The 14,603-nt window shown below is 47.0% G+C and overlaps 1 protein-coding gene across 1 annotated transcript; it reads right to left on the bottom strand.

The window, feature by feature from the left end:
• Window positions 1–9,828: 9,828 nt before the first annotated feature.
• On the bottom strand, window positions 9,829–13,857 carry LOC101771415 (transcription termination factor MTEF18, mitochondrial). The gene is made up of 2 exons (XM_004957663.3): window positions 10,870–13,857; window positions 9,829–10,560 (listed from the first exon to the last, which is right to left on the bottom strand). Exon 1 carries the CDS (start codon window positions 13,610–13,612, stop codon window positions 11,882–11,884), a length of 1,731 nt encoding a protein of 576 aa, XP_004957720.1. The 5' UTR covers window positions 13,613–13,857; the 3' UTR covers window positions 9,829–10,560; window positions 10,870–11,881.
• Window positions 13,858–14,603: the final 746 nt, after the last annotated feature.

The raw sequence follows: 14,603 nt of genomic DNA, 5'->3' as shown, positions 1-14,603 counted from the left end.
ACTGGAGCTATACACTGGAAGTTCGGCGAGCAGTGAGGGATGCGGCAGTGGGGCCATCTCCCTGGATTCCCTTCCTTTTTTCCCCATCTGCCAACCTCTTCCTTCTTCCACTCTTCTCTTTATTGCTCCGGTGTGGTGGCCATGGCCAGCGAGCTGGGATCTGGCCAGATCCACAGTGGGGATGACCGGATCCGGGTGTGGGCCGACCGGATCTGCGGGCTACTGTTCCTGACGGGTGGCCACGCGCAGCGGCGACGGCAGTGCGGCTCCCCAGCACCCCATGCCGTTGCCGTCGGACTCTGATGCGCACTACGTGTGGGTGGCACGTCGCTCCCGCGCCCGCTGGGCGGCAACGGACGGCGGGCGTTGCTCCTGCTACTCTGCGCTGTGGGGTTGGGCGGAGCGAGGGTGTCTCCAGTGGTGTGGTCTCGGGCCCCCACGCGGCGGCAGTGTCAGCGGCAGCTGCACGCGGGCGAGATGGCCTACGGCAGTGGCAGTCCTAGGGCCTCGAAGGAGGGGTACAGGGCCCTAGGTGATTGCGGTGGAGTACTCCTGTGATGAGCGCGCGCGGGTAATGAGGACATCAACACCAACGATACATCCACGCCAACACAAGGACCAATTTTTTGATCCCATTACTCGTGCTCGTGCTCGTCAACTCAACCATCAGGTGAATACACTCTTGAGTTCATGTCCATCATATTTATACCATGGAGACACGTGCACTCTTGTTTTGCTTAGGAACCAGGGAGAAGACCGTAAGAGAAAAGGATTCACACAGGCTAGATTTGGACTGCAGAACAACACCAACTTGTGACGGTCACCACAATCGCATACGGATTCGGATTGGGGAGTTCAAGTACTTCATGGAATGCTTATGAAGTCTATTTTCATATAGATCTAAACTCATATCCATATCTATTCTGAGATAGCGGCAATGATCAAATAATTACCGAGAGATTTTTCTGTGCAAGGTGCTGCGTCGCCTTATTTGGCCCAATGGGCCATCTATGAAGTTGGGTCCATTAGGGAGCGTCCTAGGGTTGGATCACGACCCCAACACCCTTGTGATCGTCCTCCCACATTCTTATACCCATTAGCTACCACTAGGAACACTCGGGTTTTATTTAGATTAAGTTTATCTTTTGCTACTTGCTTGTAAGCGTGCATGTTGGATCAGCTGTCCATCTTCTTATCTTCAGAACTCCACCAAATTGGAGATTGAGTTTGAAACCTTCATTTATATCTAGTTATTCAGTACTTATTCTTGCTAGTTCTTCAATTGCTTACAAGACGAGTGCCCTAGTGGTCGGGGTGTCATGCACCACAAGATCGCGGCAGCCATTGAAGATGGTGTATCGGTTGCTAAGACGCAGCATCCTTGAAGGCTGTAGTCGAGCTGTGAACGTTGTCTCCATCCAACAATTGAGTTATCCCCTCCCCTCTCATCGAAAGATCGGGATTCAACCCAATGGGTTCACATCAGTTGGTAATTAGAGTAAGGTTGATCGGTGGGAGACTTCCAGTTCTTTGCTATTTTTAATTTCCTATAGTCTAAAAAAAGTCCAAAAAAAGTAGATTAGTTTCCCTTATTCCTAAAGACCCTTTGAGCCTTTTACTAGTGCTACTTAGTTAGGGCTTGTTGAGTCTTCGGTTGCATCGGTTGTGTCGAACTGCTGGTTTTAGTATCTATTCCTTTAGAGATTTGAGTTCTATCACATTTTGGTCACCACGAGATCCACCCTCACCATATACATCATGGCAACCACGCAAGACTACTTCCCTGATTGGACGTGCACCTCTACCCACTCCCCCGCCGAGTCCACCAGCACCACCACCTCCCTCCAGCGACAAACCATGTGGTTCTCCCACAAATTCAGCAATCAAGTCTGTCTAGAAACTAGCCACTAGCACCTCTTCAGTTGCATCCACGGGTAGAACAAGAGATGTTCGGTGCCATCGTTGCAAGGGCTATGGACACGTGCAGAGTGACTGTCCTAGCAAGCGTGTTTTGGTAGTCAAAGAGGATGGTGGGTATTCCTTTGCTAGTGATTTTGATGAAGATACACTTGCTTTGCTTGCTACTGACCATGCAGGTAGTGAGGAACAACCAGTAGAGCATATTCGTGCAGAGGATGCAGAGCATTATGAGAGCCTCATTGTGCAGCGTGTTCTTAGTGCACAAATGGAGAAGGTGAAGCAGAATCAGCGGCACACACTGTTTCAAACAAAGTGTGTCATTAAAGAGCATTCGTGCCATTTGACCATTGATGGAGGTAGCTGCAACAACTTGGCTAGCAGTGATATAGTGGAGAAGCTTGCACTTACAACCAAACCACGCCCACATCCATATCACATTTGATGGCTGAATAACAGTGGTAAGGTAAAAGTAACTAAGTTGGTACAAGTTAATTTTTCTATTGGCTCGTATCGTGATGTTGTTGAATGTGATGTTGTGCCTATGGAAGCTTGTAATATTCTGCTAGGTGGACCATATAATTTGATATGGATTGTATGCATCATGGTAGATCAAATCAGTATTCCCTTATACACCATGATAAGAAAATTATTTTGCTTCATATGTCTCCTGAAGCTATTGTGCGTGATAATGTTGCTAAAGCTACAAAAGCCAAAACTGAGAGCAATAAAAATGTTAAATCTGTTAGCAGTAAGAAAGGTGAGATAAGATTGAAAGGACATTGCTTGCTTGCTACTAAATCTGATATTAATGAATTGGTTACTAAATCTAATATTAATGAATTGGTTGGTTCCACGTCTGTTGCCTATGCTTTGGTATGCAAGGATGCTTTGATTTCAATTCACCATATGCAGCATTCTTTGCCCCCTGCTGTTGCTAACATTTTGCAAGAGTATTCTGATATTTTTCCAAATGAAATACCAGCGGGGCTGCCACTAATACGAGGGATTAAGTACCAAATTGATCTTATTCCTGGTGCATCTTTGCCAAACCGTGCACCATACAGAACAAATCTGGAGGAAACAAAAGAAATTCAGTGACAAGTGCAAGAATTGCTCGACAAAGGTATGTACGCGAGTCTCTTAGTCCTTGTGATGTTCCAGTTATTTTAGTGCCTAAGAAAGATGGAATATGGCGTATGTGTGTTGATTGTAGAGCTATTAATAATATCACCATTCGATATTGATACCCTATTCCACGTTTAGATGATATGCTTGATGAATTGAGTGGGGTTGTTGTGTTTTCCAAGGTTGATTTGCGTAGTGGGTACCACCAGATTCATATGAAATTGGGAGATGAATGGAAAACTACTTTCAAAACTAAGTTCGGTTTATATGAGTGGTTAGTCATGCCTTTTGGGTTAACTAATGCACCTAGTACTTTCATGAGATTAATGAACGAGGTTTTGCGTGCTTACATTGCAAATTGTAGTAGTCTACTTTGATGATATATTGATTTACAGCAAATCTATGGATGAACATCTTGATCACTTACGTGTTATTTTTAATGCTCTACGAGATGCACGTTTATTTGATAATCTTGAGAAGTGCACCTTTTGCACCGATCAAGTGTCTTTTCTTGGCTATGTTGTGACTCCATAGGGAATTGAGGTTGATCAAGCTAAGGTAGAAGCTATACAGGGATGGCCTATACCAAAGACTACCACACAGGTGCGGAGTTTTCTCGGACTTGCTAGTTTCTATCGCTGTTTTGTGAAGGACTTCAGCACCATTGCTGCACCTTTGAATGAGCTTACAAAGAAGGTAGTGCCTTTTAGTTGGGGCAAAGTACAATAGAACTCCTTCAACGTGCTAAAAGATAAGTTGACACATGCACCCCTCCAACTTCCAGATTTTTAATAAGACTTTTGAGATTGAATGTGATGCTAATGGAATTGGATTGAGTGGTGTTTTGTTACAAGAAGGCAAACATGTTGCATATTTTAGTGAAAAATTGAGCAGGCCTGTTCTGAATTATTCTACTTATGATAAGAAATTGTATGATCTTGTTCACACATTAGAAACATGGCAGCATTACTTGTGGCCCAATGATTTTTTTATCCATTCTGATCATGAATCTTTGAAGCATATTCATAGTCAAGGAAAATTGAACCGTAGACATGCCAAGTGGGTTGAATTTATTGAATCTTTTCCTTATGTTATTAAGTACAAGAACGGGAAAGAGAATATCATTGCTGATGCTTTGTCTAGGAGATGTACCTTGCTGAAACAACTTGATTACAAAATTTTTGGATTAGAAATAATTAAAGACCAATATGTTCATGATGCTAATTTTAAAGATGTGTTGCTGCATTGTATAGATGGGAAAGGATGGAACAAATTCATCGTTAGTGATGGATCTGTATTTAGAGCTAACAAGCTATGCATTCCAGCTAGCTCCATCATTTGTTGTTGCTACAGGAAGCGCATGGAGGTGGCTTGTTCGGCATTTTGGAGCAAAGAAAACGGAGGATGTACTTGCAGGTCATTTCTTTTGGTCAAAGATGAGAAGAGATGTGAAGAGATTTGTTGCTCGTTGCATGACATGTCAAAAAGCTAAGTCACAGTTAAATTCACATGGTTTGTATTTGCCTCTACCTGTTCCTAGTGCTCCTTGGGAAGATATTTCTATGGATTTTTTGTTGAGATTGCCAAGGACTAGGAAGGGATGTGATAGTGTGTTTGTGGTTGTTGATAGATTTTCTAAGATGGCACATTTTATACCATGTCATAAAGCTGATGATGCTACTCATATTGCTGATTTGTTCTTTTGAGAAATTGTTTGTTTGCATAGTGTGCCCAATACAATTATTTTTTATCGTGATGCTAAATTTCTTAGTCATTTTTGGAATATTTTATGGGCAAAATTGGGGACTAAGCTTTTATTTTCTACTACATGTCATCCCCAAACTGATGGTCAAACTGAATTTGTGAATAGAAATTTGTCTACTATGTTAAGGGCTGTTTTAAAGAAGAACATTAAGATGTGGGAAGATTGTTTGCCTCATATTGAATTTGTTTGTAATCACTCGCATCATTCTACTACAAAGATGTACCCATTTCAGATTGTTTATGGTTTGTTGCCTCATGCTCCTATTGATTTAATACCTTTGCCACCTTCTAAAAAACTACATTTTAATGCTACTAAGCGTGTTGAATTGATGTTAAAACTACATAAAATAACTAAAGAAAACATAGAGCGTATGAATGCTAAATATAAGTTTGCTAGTGATAAAGGTAGAAAGGAACTAAATTTTGAACCTGGAGATTTAGTTTGGTTGCATTTGAGAAAGGAAAGGTTTCCTGAATTGCGAAAATCTAAATTGCTGCCTCGGGCTGACGGACCGTTTAAAGTGCTAGAGAAAATTAATGACAATGCATATAGGCTAGATCTGCCTGCAGACTTTGGGGTTAGTCCCACCTTTAATATTGCAGATTTAAAGCTGTATTTCGAAAAGGAAGCTGAGCCTAAGTCGAGGATGACTCAAATGCAAGAAGAGGAGGATGATGAGGACATCAACACATCAACACCAACGATACATCCACGCCGACACAAGTACCAATTTTCGGTCCCATTACTCGCGCTCATGCTCGTCAACTCAACCATCAGGTGAGTACACTCTTGATTTCATGTCCATCATATTTAGACTATGGAGATATGTGCACTCTTGTTTTACTTAGTAACCAGGGAGAAGATCGAAAGGGACAAGGATTCGCGCAGGCTGGATTCGGATTGCAGAACAAAACCAACTTGTGACGGTCACCACGATCGCATACGGACTCGGATTGGGGCGTTCAAATACTTCATGGAATCCTTATGAAGTTTATTTTCATATGGATCTAGACTCATGTCCATATCTATTCTGAGGCGGCCGTAATGATCAAATTACTACCAAGAGATTTTTTCTGTGCAAGGTGTTGCGTCGCCTTATTTTGGCCCAATGGGCCGTGTATGAAGTTGGATCCATTGGGGATGCATCTAAGGTTGGAGCATGACCCCAATACCCTTTTGGTCATCCTCCTATATTCTTATACCCCTTAGCCGCCACAAGGAACACTCAGGTTTTATTTAGATTAAGTTTAGCTTTTGCTACTTGCTTATAAGCGCGCGTGCTGGATCAGTCGTCCATCTTCTTGTCTTCAGAACCCCACCAAATTGGAGATTGAGTTTGAAACTTTCATTTACATCTAGTAATTTAGTACTTGTTCTTACTAGTTCTTCAATTGCTTGCAGGACAAGTGCCCTAGTGGCCGGGGTGACGCGCTCCACAAGATTGCGGCAGCCATTAAAGGTCGTGTATCATTTGCTAAGGTGCAGCGTCCTTGGAAGGCTGTAGTTGAGCTGTGAACGTTGTCTCCATCCACCAATCGAGTTATCCCCTCCCCTCTCATCGAAAGACCAGGATTCAACCCAACGTGTTCACATCAGCAGGCAAGGCGGCCGACGGCGGCGGCGTGGTCTATGGCAGCCTCGCATTGGAGCGTCATCAGCGACAATGACGGCTGCGAGGATGACACCGAGCCAGCGAAGCTACAACGATGACACGCTGAAGATGCCATTGCCAGGAACGACTACTCCAACGTCGGTCTGCTGCCGCCAACCGGCCCAGGTCGCAAGATCGCTCCTTTATCCGTTGGTCGGTCCTCGTTGATGACGTCACCTCTGCGCTGCTGCTTCCCCCACAAGGAGGCCTACAGTGGCCGCAATGTCCGCTTCGGGCGGCCTCACCCTCACCATCATTGCTTCCTGCTGCTGCCGCCACCTGCCTCCCGGCTGCGCACGCTCCTCTCTCCTTCCCTTCCCTCTCCCCCTCCTCCCTTCACCCAACCGCACCCAGGTCATGTTACGGTCACTCCCAAGGTCGCCGCCCTCGCCGATGGTCTCCTCCAGCAGGTCTTCTGCCAGATCTACCCCCCAACCCGCATCCGTCGCTCACTCTTCGTTGTCGACGGTGGTCGCTCATGGGGCCATGCCTCTGCCAGCCATCTTCTTCGCTAGTAGGGTTGGGAGAATGCGTCTTCATCCTCCACATGTTCCTTCAGGGTGCCACCACCTCCTATGGCGGCCGCCCCGCTATGGGTCGTCCCTGATTGTCATCATCGAGTGTTGTTGGGCGGGGGGAGAGCTTCGTCTGCGCCTGCATGTGCTCTTCCATTATCGGCTTAGCGTTGGTCTGCCACTTTTGTCAGGCTACCCCCTTGGTCTCTGAAGATGTGTTTGCGGTGCTTGGTTGTGGATGTCACGAGCAAAAGCTCTTCTCAGTGTTGTCCGGTGCCGGTAGTGGCTACATCCGTGGATGCAGCACTCTGTGGGGGTGCTGTCGAGGTCATCCACAACATTTTGGTCACGCCAAGTGAAAACTTGGTCCATTCTTTCTTAAATGGACGGATGGCAGCGACGTCTTTAAAGCCGTTCCCTCCCTAGAGGCACTGTCTTGCATATCCATCCGCTCTACTACTTTGACTTGAGTGACCTTGGTTTGGTAGTTCTGTAGTCAATCTTTGCACTATCTCTTTCTAATCTTGCAAGTTGTCAGTTGGTCTTAATTTTCAACCATTTTGATTGCTCCATTAGTTAGGGGTGTTGTTGTGAGGTGAGTGGGGTTTTATGATCTTATGGTGGTTGTCTGCCACGACTCTAGGTCGCTTTTTCTTGCTGGCGTCGTCCATCGCCTCCTGGTCGTCTTTGGGTCACCGCGGTCGCCGCATGGTCTCTCCTTGGTCGTCTTTGGTTGTGCCTGTGGATGTTCCTCATCGTCATTGCCATGGATTGCTCGCTGCAATCCCATCGTATTAGCTCTCATCCAAGACTTGGTGGTATACTGTGTGGAATTGCTAGATGAAGACTTGGTTTGCTCCTCCGTGGACAGACGGGCGATGGTGATGTTGGCGTCGCTTCATTCTTGGAGGCATCGTCTTGCATGACTTTCTCACTCAACCTCCGCTGGCTCCGAGTTGTTAGGCAATAAGTGATGTGCGTGTGTTCTTGGTGTCTATCTCTCTTGCAGTTCAGTCGTCTTGGTCGTGTTTGATGTAGTGGTGGTGAGGTGGTTTTACTTTTCTGTTGTCATGTTTGTGTTGTTTGTCACTGGTCATGTCTCTTGTAACTCTGCGCTTTGAGGTTTCTTCTGAACTTGCGTCGTTGTAATTCTCTCCTTTTTAATGAAAAATGTGTTATGCATGTCTTTAAAAAAACTAATCAAACAAAAACAGAGATTGTTCATGAACCAGCAAGCAACGCATCCAGTGGAACTGAGCAGCAGGCAGCTAGTATCCCTGCAAGTCAGCCCGGGCCTGGCGCTCCATCTCCGGCAAGAGGTTGCGGCGGATGAGGCGCAAGTTCTTCCTAGCCCTGGTCGGCCTCGGCGCTGGCAGCATCTCTTTCTTCTTCGCGGCGGGCACGGTGGCTGTGGCGGCGGAGGCGCACGGGCTGGCGGAGCAGGATGGAGGCTTTTGAGACGGCGGAATAGTCGACGGCGATAGGTTGATCATCCGAACGTGTCGGAGCGGGACGAGGATGGAGACTTTTGAGACGACGGAATAGTCGACGGCGATGGGTTGATCATCCGAACGTGTTAGAGCGGGACACGGATAGTGCCATAGGGGTCAGCAGGCGACCAGTTGCTGTCATAGGGCTCGTTTGGTGGGGCTCCAGCTCCGACTCCAATCGCGGCTTCTGCTGGAGCCCTACCAAAGGGCAGCGTCACAAACGGCTCCGCGAGTGGAGCACCCACGGAGCCGGAGCCCTTTTTGTACTGCCGAGAAGGAGCCAAAAATAGTGGCTCCTCCGGCTCATCCTCCTCTTCCTTGGGGAGAGCCCACAGGAAGAGCCACTTTGCCAAATATTTTTTTAAAAGGAGGAGCCAGAACCGGAGAAGCCACTCCACTAGAGGAGCCGGAACCATTTTCAGAGAAGCCGGAGCCCTACCAAACTGGCCCATAGATGACCTCGTAGCCTTCGTGGGTGGGCGACACGACCATCGCTTTGAGCCAGAGCACGAGAGCCTTCTCAGTTTTGAGCGTCGTAGCGTCGTGGTCCTCGTGCGGACACCTGCCGCCGTCCCGGGCCTCAGATGCGCGGCGGCGGTGATAGGAGTAGCTCCGCGCGGAGACCTGGGTGAAGAGACAGCGGACCGAGATGGTGGCGTCGGGCGAGAGACGACGGGTGGGCGTGGCAAAGCTTGTGGACGAGGCCACGGCGCGTCGGTGCCGGCGGCACCGGGACTGGGCGGCGAACGACGATGGGATCTTCTCGCTCGGGGGACGAGGGCGTGGCTCCCGGCTCGTGTAGTGAGCACTCTCACACGGCGGCGGCGGCGACGCGGATGGCTTCATGGTGGCCGAGCTCTTGGGCGCCAAGGGCTTGAGCCTTCTGCGCTGGAGCTCCCGGTGGATGCTCTGCGTGCAGGAGGAGGAGAGGCGATGCGGCATCACCATTGGATCGAAGAAGCGCGGGTGCGAGGGAGGCAAGAGCGCAGAGCTGTGGGTGGATGGATCGGATCGGGCAGGGGAGGAAGGCAAGAGAGAGAGCAGAGGGGGTGGGGATTGCGCACGAGGGGAGCGCGTAGGATTTAGCAGGTGATTTCGCAGATCGGGCCGAGCGACGCGGTTTTGAGCGAGTCCGATCCGAAGTAGGATGGACCGAATTGGATGGATGGGCTACTTTCCGTGGCGGTCAAGTTGATCGAATTAAGGCCGGATGGTTTTCCAGGCCGTTCGGCTGGGCTAGGTAGTAGCCCATTAATGATTATCCTGGGCTCCCTGGCTCTTCTTTCCTTTTGTTGTAAACTCTGAATCACACTGCCTACAAATGCATGGATTATAAGGTTAGATCTTAAATCAACCGCAATATTTAGTTGACAAATCCTTCATAAAAGTAGACAGGAAAAGTAGGTTTAGGTTGCAAAGACAAGTAGACAGGCATCGAACAAGCTTATATCAGCTACTACTACTATTGCTTGGACCATGGAAATGAGGCATGCAGACCGTGGACGATTTCTCCCGGCTTCCACTGGGATCTCTTCACTTCTCCAGAATCACCACTCTTCCTGGAAGGGAAAATATTGCTAGCTCCTGATTTTCCATGTGGCCGATGATCCTGCCGTCAGCCTTGGTAGCAAAATAATTCAAGCGACAGAGCTTGAATATTTGAGGGAAAAAATGTGATTACCGTCACCCATAGCATCCATTATATACACATCAGAAACTGCACAGGCCCCGTTGACCCCTCCACTTCCCAGCCTTCACCGTCAGTCTCAGTTTGTCAGTAAAACTTCAGTGGTTCAGAGTTCAGAATTTCGATCAACCAGATTGTTTAAGTCAGAACGTTGGATAGCTTCTTTTCAGATCCACTAGGCGCTGCATCTTCTTCATTCATTCATCAAAGACTTCATGTAAAGCCAGAACCAATCCAGTGCAAATTTTACTAGTCAACTTCTCCTAGTATTCAACCAAGAATCAAACTATTTGCTCATTGGTGGTCAGAACTCTATTTCATCCATCTTACAAGCAGATCACAGGACAACAACCCATGGTTCTTGATGATTGTCTCTTACAACAGGTTAACCTCCATGAATGTTAAGCCTGAATGCATTAGATTATAGAAAAACACCAAGTGAGTTCAAATTATTGGAACAAACTGCGAAGGATCCCAAACAAATAATTATTTGTATTGTTCTAGCATCTTCATGGTTTACTGTCACTGTCAGAATTTTGGTATCTGCTAATTGCTGGCTTGATTTATGTCTCCAGAATAAATTAGCCCACAATAGAGTGGATAAGATCGTCTATAGAACAGATCCACAGTTTAAGTAACAAAGTATTCCTTTAGCTGGGCCCAGAAAGATAACCATGAATTGAGATAATACACAAGTGCTATCCAATAAAAATTACCAGTGGCATGAGTTGAGAACCGGTGTCACTCTTCTTGATGTAGGATCCATGATCACCTCCAAGAATGCATCCAACTAAAACCATCTAAAAATGAAACAATGGCAGGCCTTCTATAGAAAAGCAGGAAGTGTATGTAGTAAATCTACTGTTCCTCTTCTATAAAAATTATAAATTCCCAGGCAAAAATTAATTCAGTTTACTTATTTTATGAACAAAAAGTTAAAGTGTTGCCTCAACTTTTGTTTTAAGTGAAGGCTGATTCTTGTACACATATGCTCACAATTTCCACATTACCACCAGCCAGCCCAAAGAATACCAATTTGAAAGGAAGCAGGAGCAGCATCAGAATATAGCTTTAATATAGGGAATGAGGGAAATACAATAATTTATTAACAATAAGGGCTCCCTATGGTGCTACCAGACGAAAACTATGGCAGTTAACTGTTATCAGGAATGGATGAATACAGCATGTTCCAATCAGTGCATACTGCATAGCCCAGTGGCGTAGCCAGAATTTTGATCTCGGGTATTCATTATGAATTTTTTTGTTCAATACAACACACAACACCAAAAGTATCCGCATGAAAAATGAGGAAAACTCATTGCATTCTCATACAAACTCCTATTAGAATGAATAATCATGTAGTATTCTTGTTTTTATACATGTATTAGTACTACATGATATACGTATCAAAATTATTATATAGAACCATGGGTATTCATGTGAATACACATGAATACCCCTGGCTACGCCCATGGCATAGCCACAGGAGGGCTAGTTGAAGACTTAATGGAGTTCAAATTTACAGAACAGTTTTACCAAAAATCAAGTTACAAGGTTTGCTATCTAGTTGGTATATATCCCATTTCATCCTACATCCTGCAGCTTACTGCTATCTATGCAGGAGCAAAGAATTTTGCCAAATGTAAAGCTGCTACGTCTAACAGGGCAAGGATGCACACGATAAATACTCTGTACCTCTAACAATCATGTCAATATCCAGACATCTAACTATTTGTTGTCTGAATGCTGATTATAAATGTTCTTGAGATAACATTCCATACGCATTCGTGAAGAGAAGCACTCAAGCCACAACTTTGGAGCTGCAGGATGCACAAGGTAGAGAGTAGTAATGAATCTCTTCTCGGAGTTAGCAAGCACTGTTGCAGGGGCTAAATGTTTTCTGAGTAGGCCATGCTCTCGGAGCCACTGAAGCATTGTATACCTAGGCTTGACCCTGTTCTCCAAATCAAAGCACAGAAATGCAGGGAAGCAATCAAGGTACTCTATGCAGTAGCCCAGCTCCTCTGTGAGATAATTCAACTTCTCATTGAGCATATCCTTGCCCTGGTTCAGCACCTTTGGAAAAACAGTCAAGATCCGACACAGCATCGTATACTCCACCCCTCTTTCCAGAAGGTAGTCAAACCGCTCCTGCAGGAAATCCTTAGTGCTGTGAAGGACAGGAATTATCTTGGTGGCCATCTCATTCTCACCATACCCAATGCTTTTCAAGAACTCCAGCTTGCTGTCCACATGCTGTGCTTTCTTGTCAGCCTTGACCTTAGCCATCCCATCCAAGAAAGCTCTCTCAACCTCGGCATCATAGCTATTGTCCTCCAAAACAAAATATGGTGATAAATAGCGCAAGTTCTCCCCACCAACCGAAATCTTCTCCAGGAACCGATGCTCCAGCTTCATTGCCCGCAGCACCCTGGGGAGGTTCTCCAGCTGGTTCTTCCCAACAACATATGGATGTTTCTCTATCGCCGCATCAACCTCACACTCCACCAAACCAATCCTCCGCAGGTACTCTGGCACCGAGATCACCACATCAGAGAAATCAAGATCAAAAAGTTTGGCATTGCTTAGCAAGAACCTTCCCAGCTCCTTCCCCGGCATCCCCAGCTCCTTTAAGAACCATATCCTCTCAGCAATCGTCTTTTCCCCGAGCTCAAGAAACACTCTGCAGCTGCCGGTGACAAGTCCCCCAATGCTACCAATCTCTGCCCCGGCATCATAGAACATCCGCATCCTCCGGCACACGCCCGAGAACGCGTCAATGTCATTGCTGGCCCCCAAATCCGGACCCAATCCTCTGAACGTGGTGCCAAGATCCTTAACGAGTGGATCACAATCGGATAGATCCCGCTCGAGAAGCGATGGGAAGGTGAGGCAGGCAGCGATGATGGCGGCGCGCGGGAGCCGGTGGAGGCGGGCCTCGAGAGCGGTGAGGCGAGCTGAGATGAGGTCCGGGGGTACGCCGAGGAGGACGGCGGGGAACAGGAGACCGAGGCGTGACCATGGGAATCCGAAGTGCGCGAGCGCGGCGACGGCGCCGAGCAGAGATGGATGGTCGGCGAGGAACATGAGGTCGGAACGGGGGGCCGCAGCGGGGGGCGCGCCGATCGATTCGAGGAAGAAAGGGAGCTCGTTGAGCGGGTGGAAGTTGAGGTGGCGGCGGAGGACGGCAGGGAGCTCCGCGGTGGGGAGGGAGCTCGGCACGGCGGGGAGCGCGGCGAGGAAGGAGAGGAGGGAGCGCGGGGAGTGCGCGACGATGGAGTCGGCGTGGGAGGACGGGAGGCAGCGCGTTGAGTGGAGGTACTCGGAGACGGCGGCGCGCGCGGCCGGGACGGCGGCGTGGCGGAGGCGGTAGGGTAGGTTCCGCAGCTTCGGCGGCGAGAGGGCGGCGGCGTCTGTGGAGAAGAAGCGGCGGAGGTGGAGCGCGGCGCGGAGCGACATGGCGGGCGGGCGGCGCTGCTCTGCTCTGCTCTGTTCTACGGCATGATTCAGCAGTTCAGCTCAGGGGATAAGCGAGAAGGGTTTAGGACTCAGTAGAGGTTAGGGTTTTAGCGACTGGATTATAAATAAAATATCGGATGGACATGTTTGGGAATTGGGATACAAGAATTTCATCATTCATCATACTTTCATGTTAATTTGACATTTTGTATTTAATATACGACCATCAGTTAATTGTAAAAACAAGACCTTTTTGCATGAATTACAGAAGCATCACTTATTGATAAAATCATAGATTCAGTATTAGTAATAACAAAATCACTGTCATAGCTTGGCATGGTCTCCAACACCACCAGCCACTTGCAATCAGTTCTTCTGTGACTCTTTAGTTTTTCACCGAAGAACTAGGTGAGGATTTAGGTTTAGTGCCAATTTAAGAGTCATAGAAAAAACAGGATTTAGATAATCTCTACTTCTCCTCTAGTATGTGCTTGGTTCAAGTCTTGGGAGGGTCGAGTGAGCCTAATTGGTTGGTGTCCAAAATTTGCCATACCAAAATCTAAGGCCCTCTTTAGTTCACCCCCAAATCCCAACTTTGACACTATGCAAAACGAAGATTTCCCATCACATCAAACTTGCGGTACATGCATGGAGTACTGAATATAGACGAAATAAAAAACTAATTGCACAGTTTTGTTGTACTTTGCGAGACGAATCTTTTGAGCCTAATTAGTCAATATTTGGACAATAATTCACAAATACAAACGAAATGCTACAGTTGCGCTACAGTAATTTTGGTTGTCCAAAGTTGGGCAACTAAACAAGGCCTAAGCAAAAATTTTAGAATAGGTCTTGATTGGGATACCAACTAAATGAGTGCCAAAATTTATTGACTTGCCCTAGTTTTGGCTGAGGCCTTGTTTAGTGGCACTCTCCTGTCCGTCCATATGCATTGCAGACAGATAGCCCGTAGTCATAGACCTCTTTCAAC

This window comes from Setaria italica, chromosome II, assembly GCF_000263155.2.
Source record: "Setaria italica strain Yugu1 chromosome II, Setaria_italica_v2.0, whole genome shotgun sequence".
NCBI classification, from domain to species: domain Eukaryota; kingdom Viridiplantae; phylum Streptophyta; class Magnoliopsida; order Poales; family Poaceae; genus Setaria; species Setaria italica.
The sequence above is the reverse complement of the archived record's forward strand: the minus strand, read 5'-3'. Positions and strand labels throughout refer to the sequence as shown.

Bases quoted from the DNA above. Each gene is read 5' to 3' on its own strand.
- LOC101771415 (XM_004957663.3), bottom strand. From the start codon at position 13,612: ATGTCGCTCCGCGCCGCGCTCCACCTCCGCCGCTTCTTCTCCACAGAC.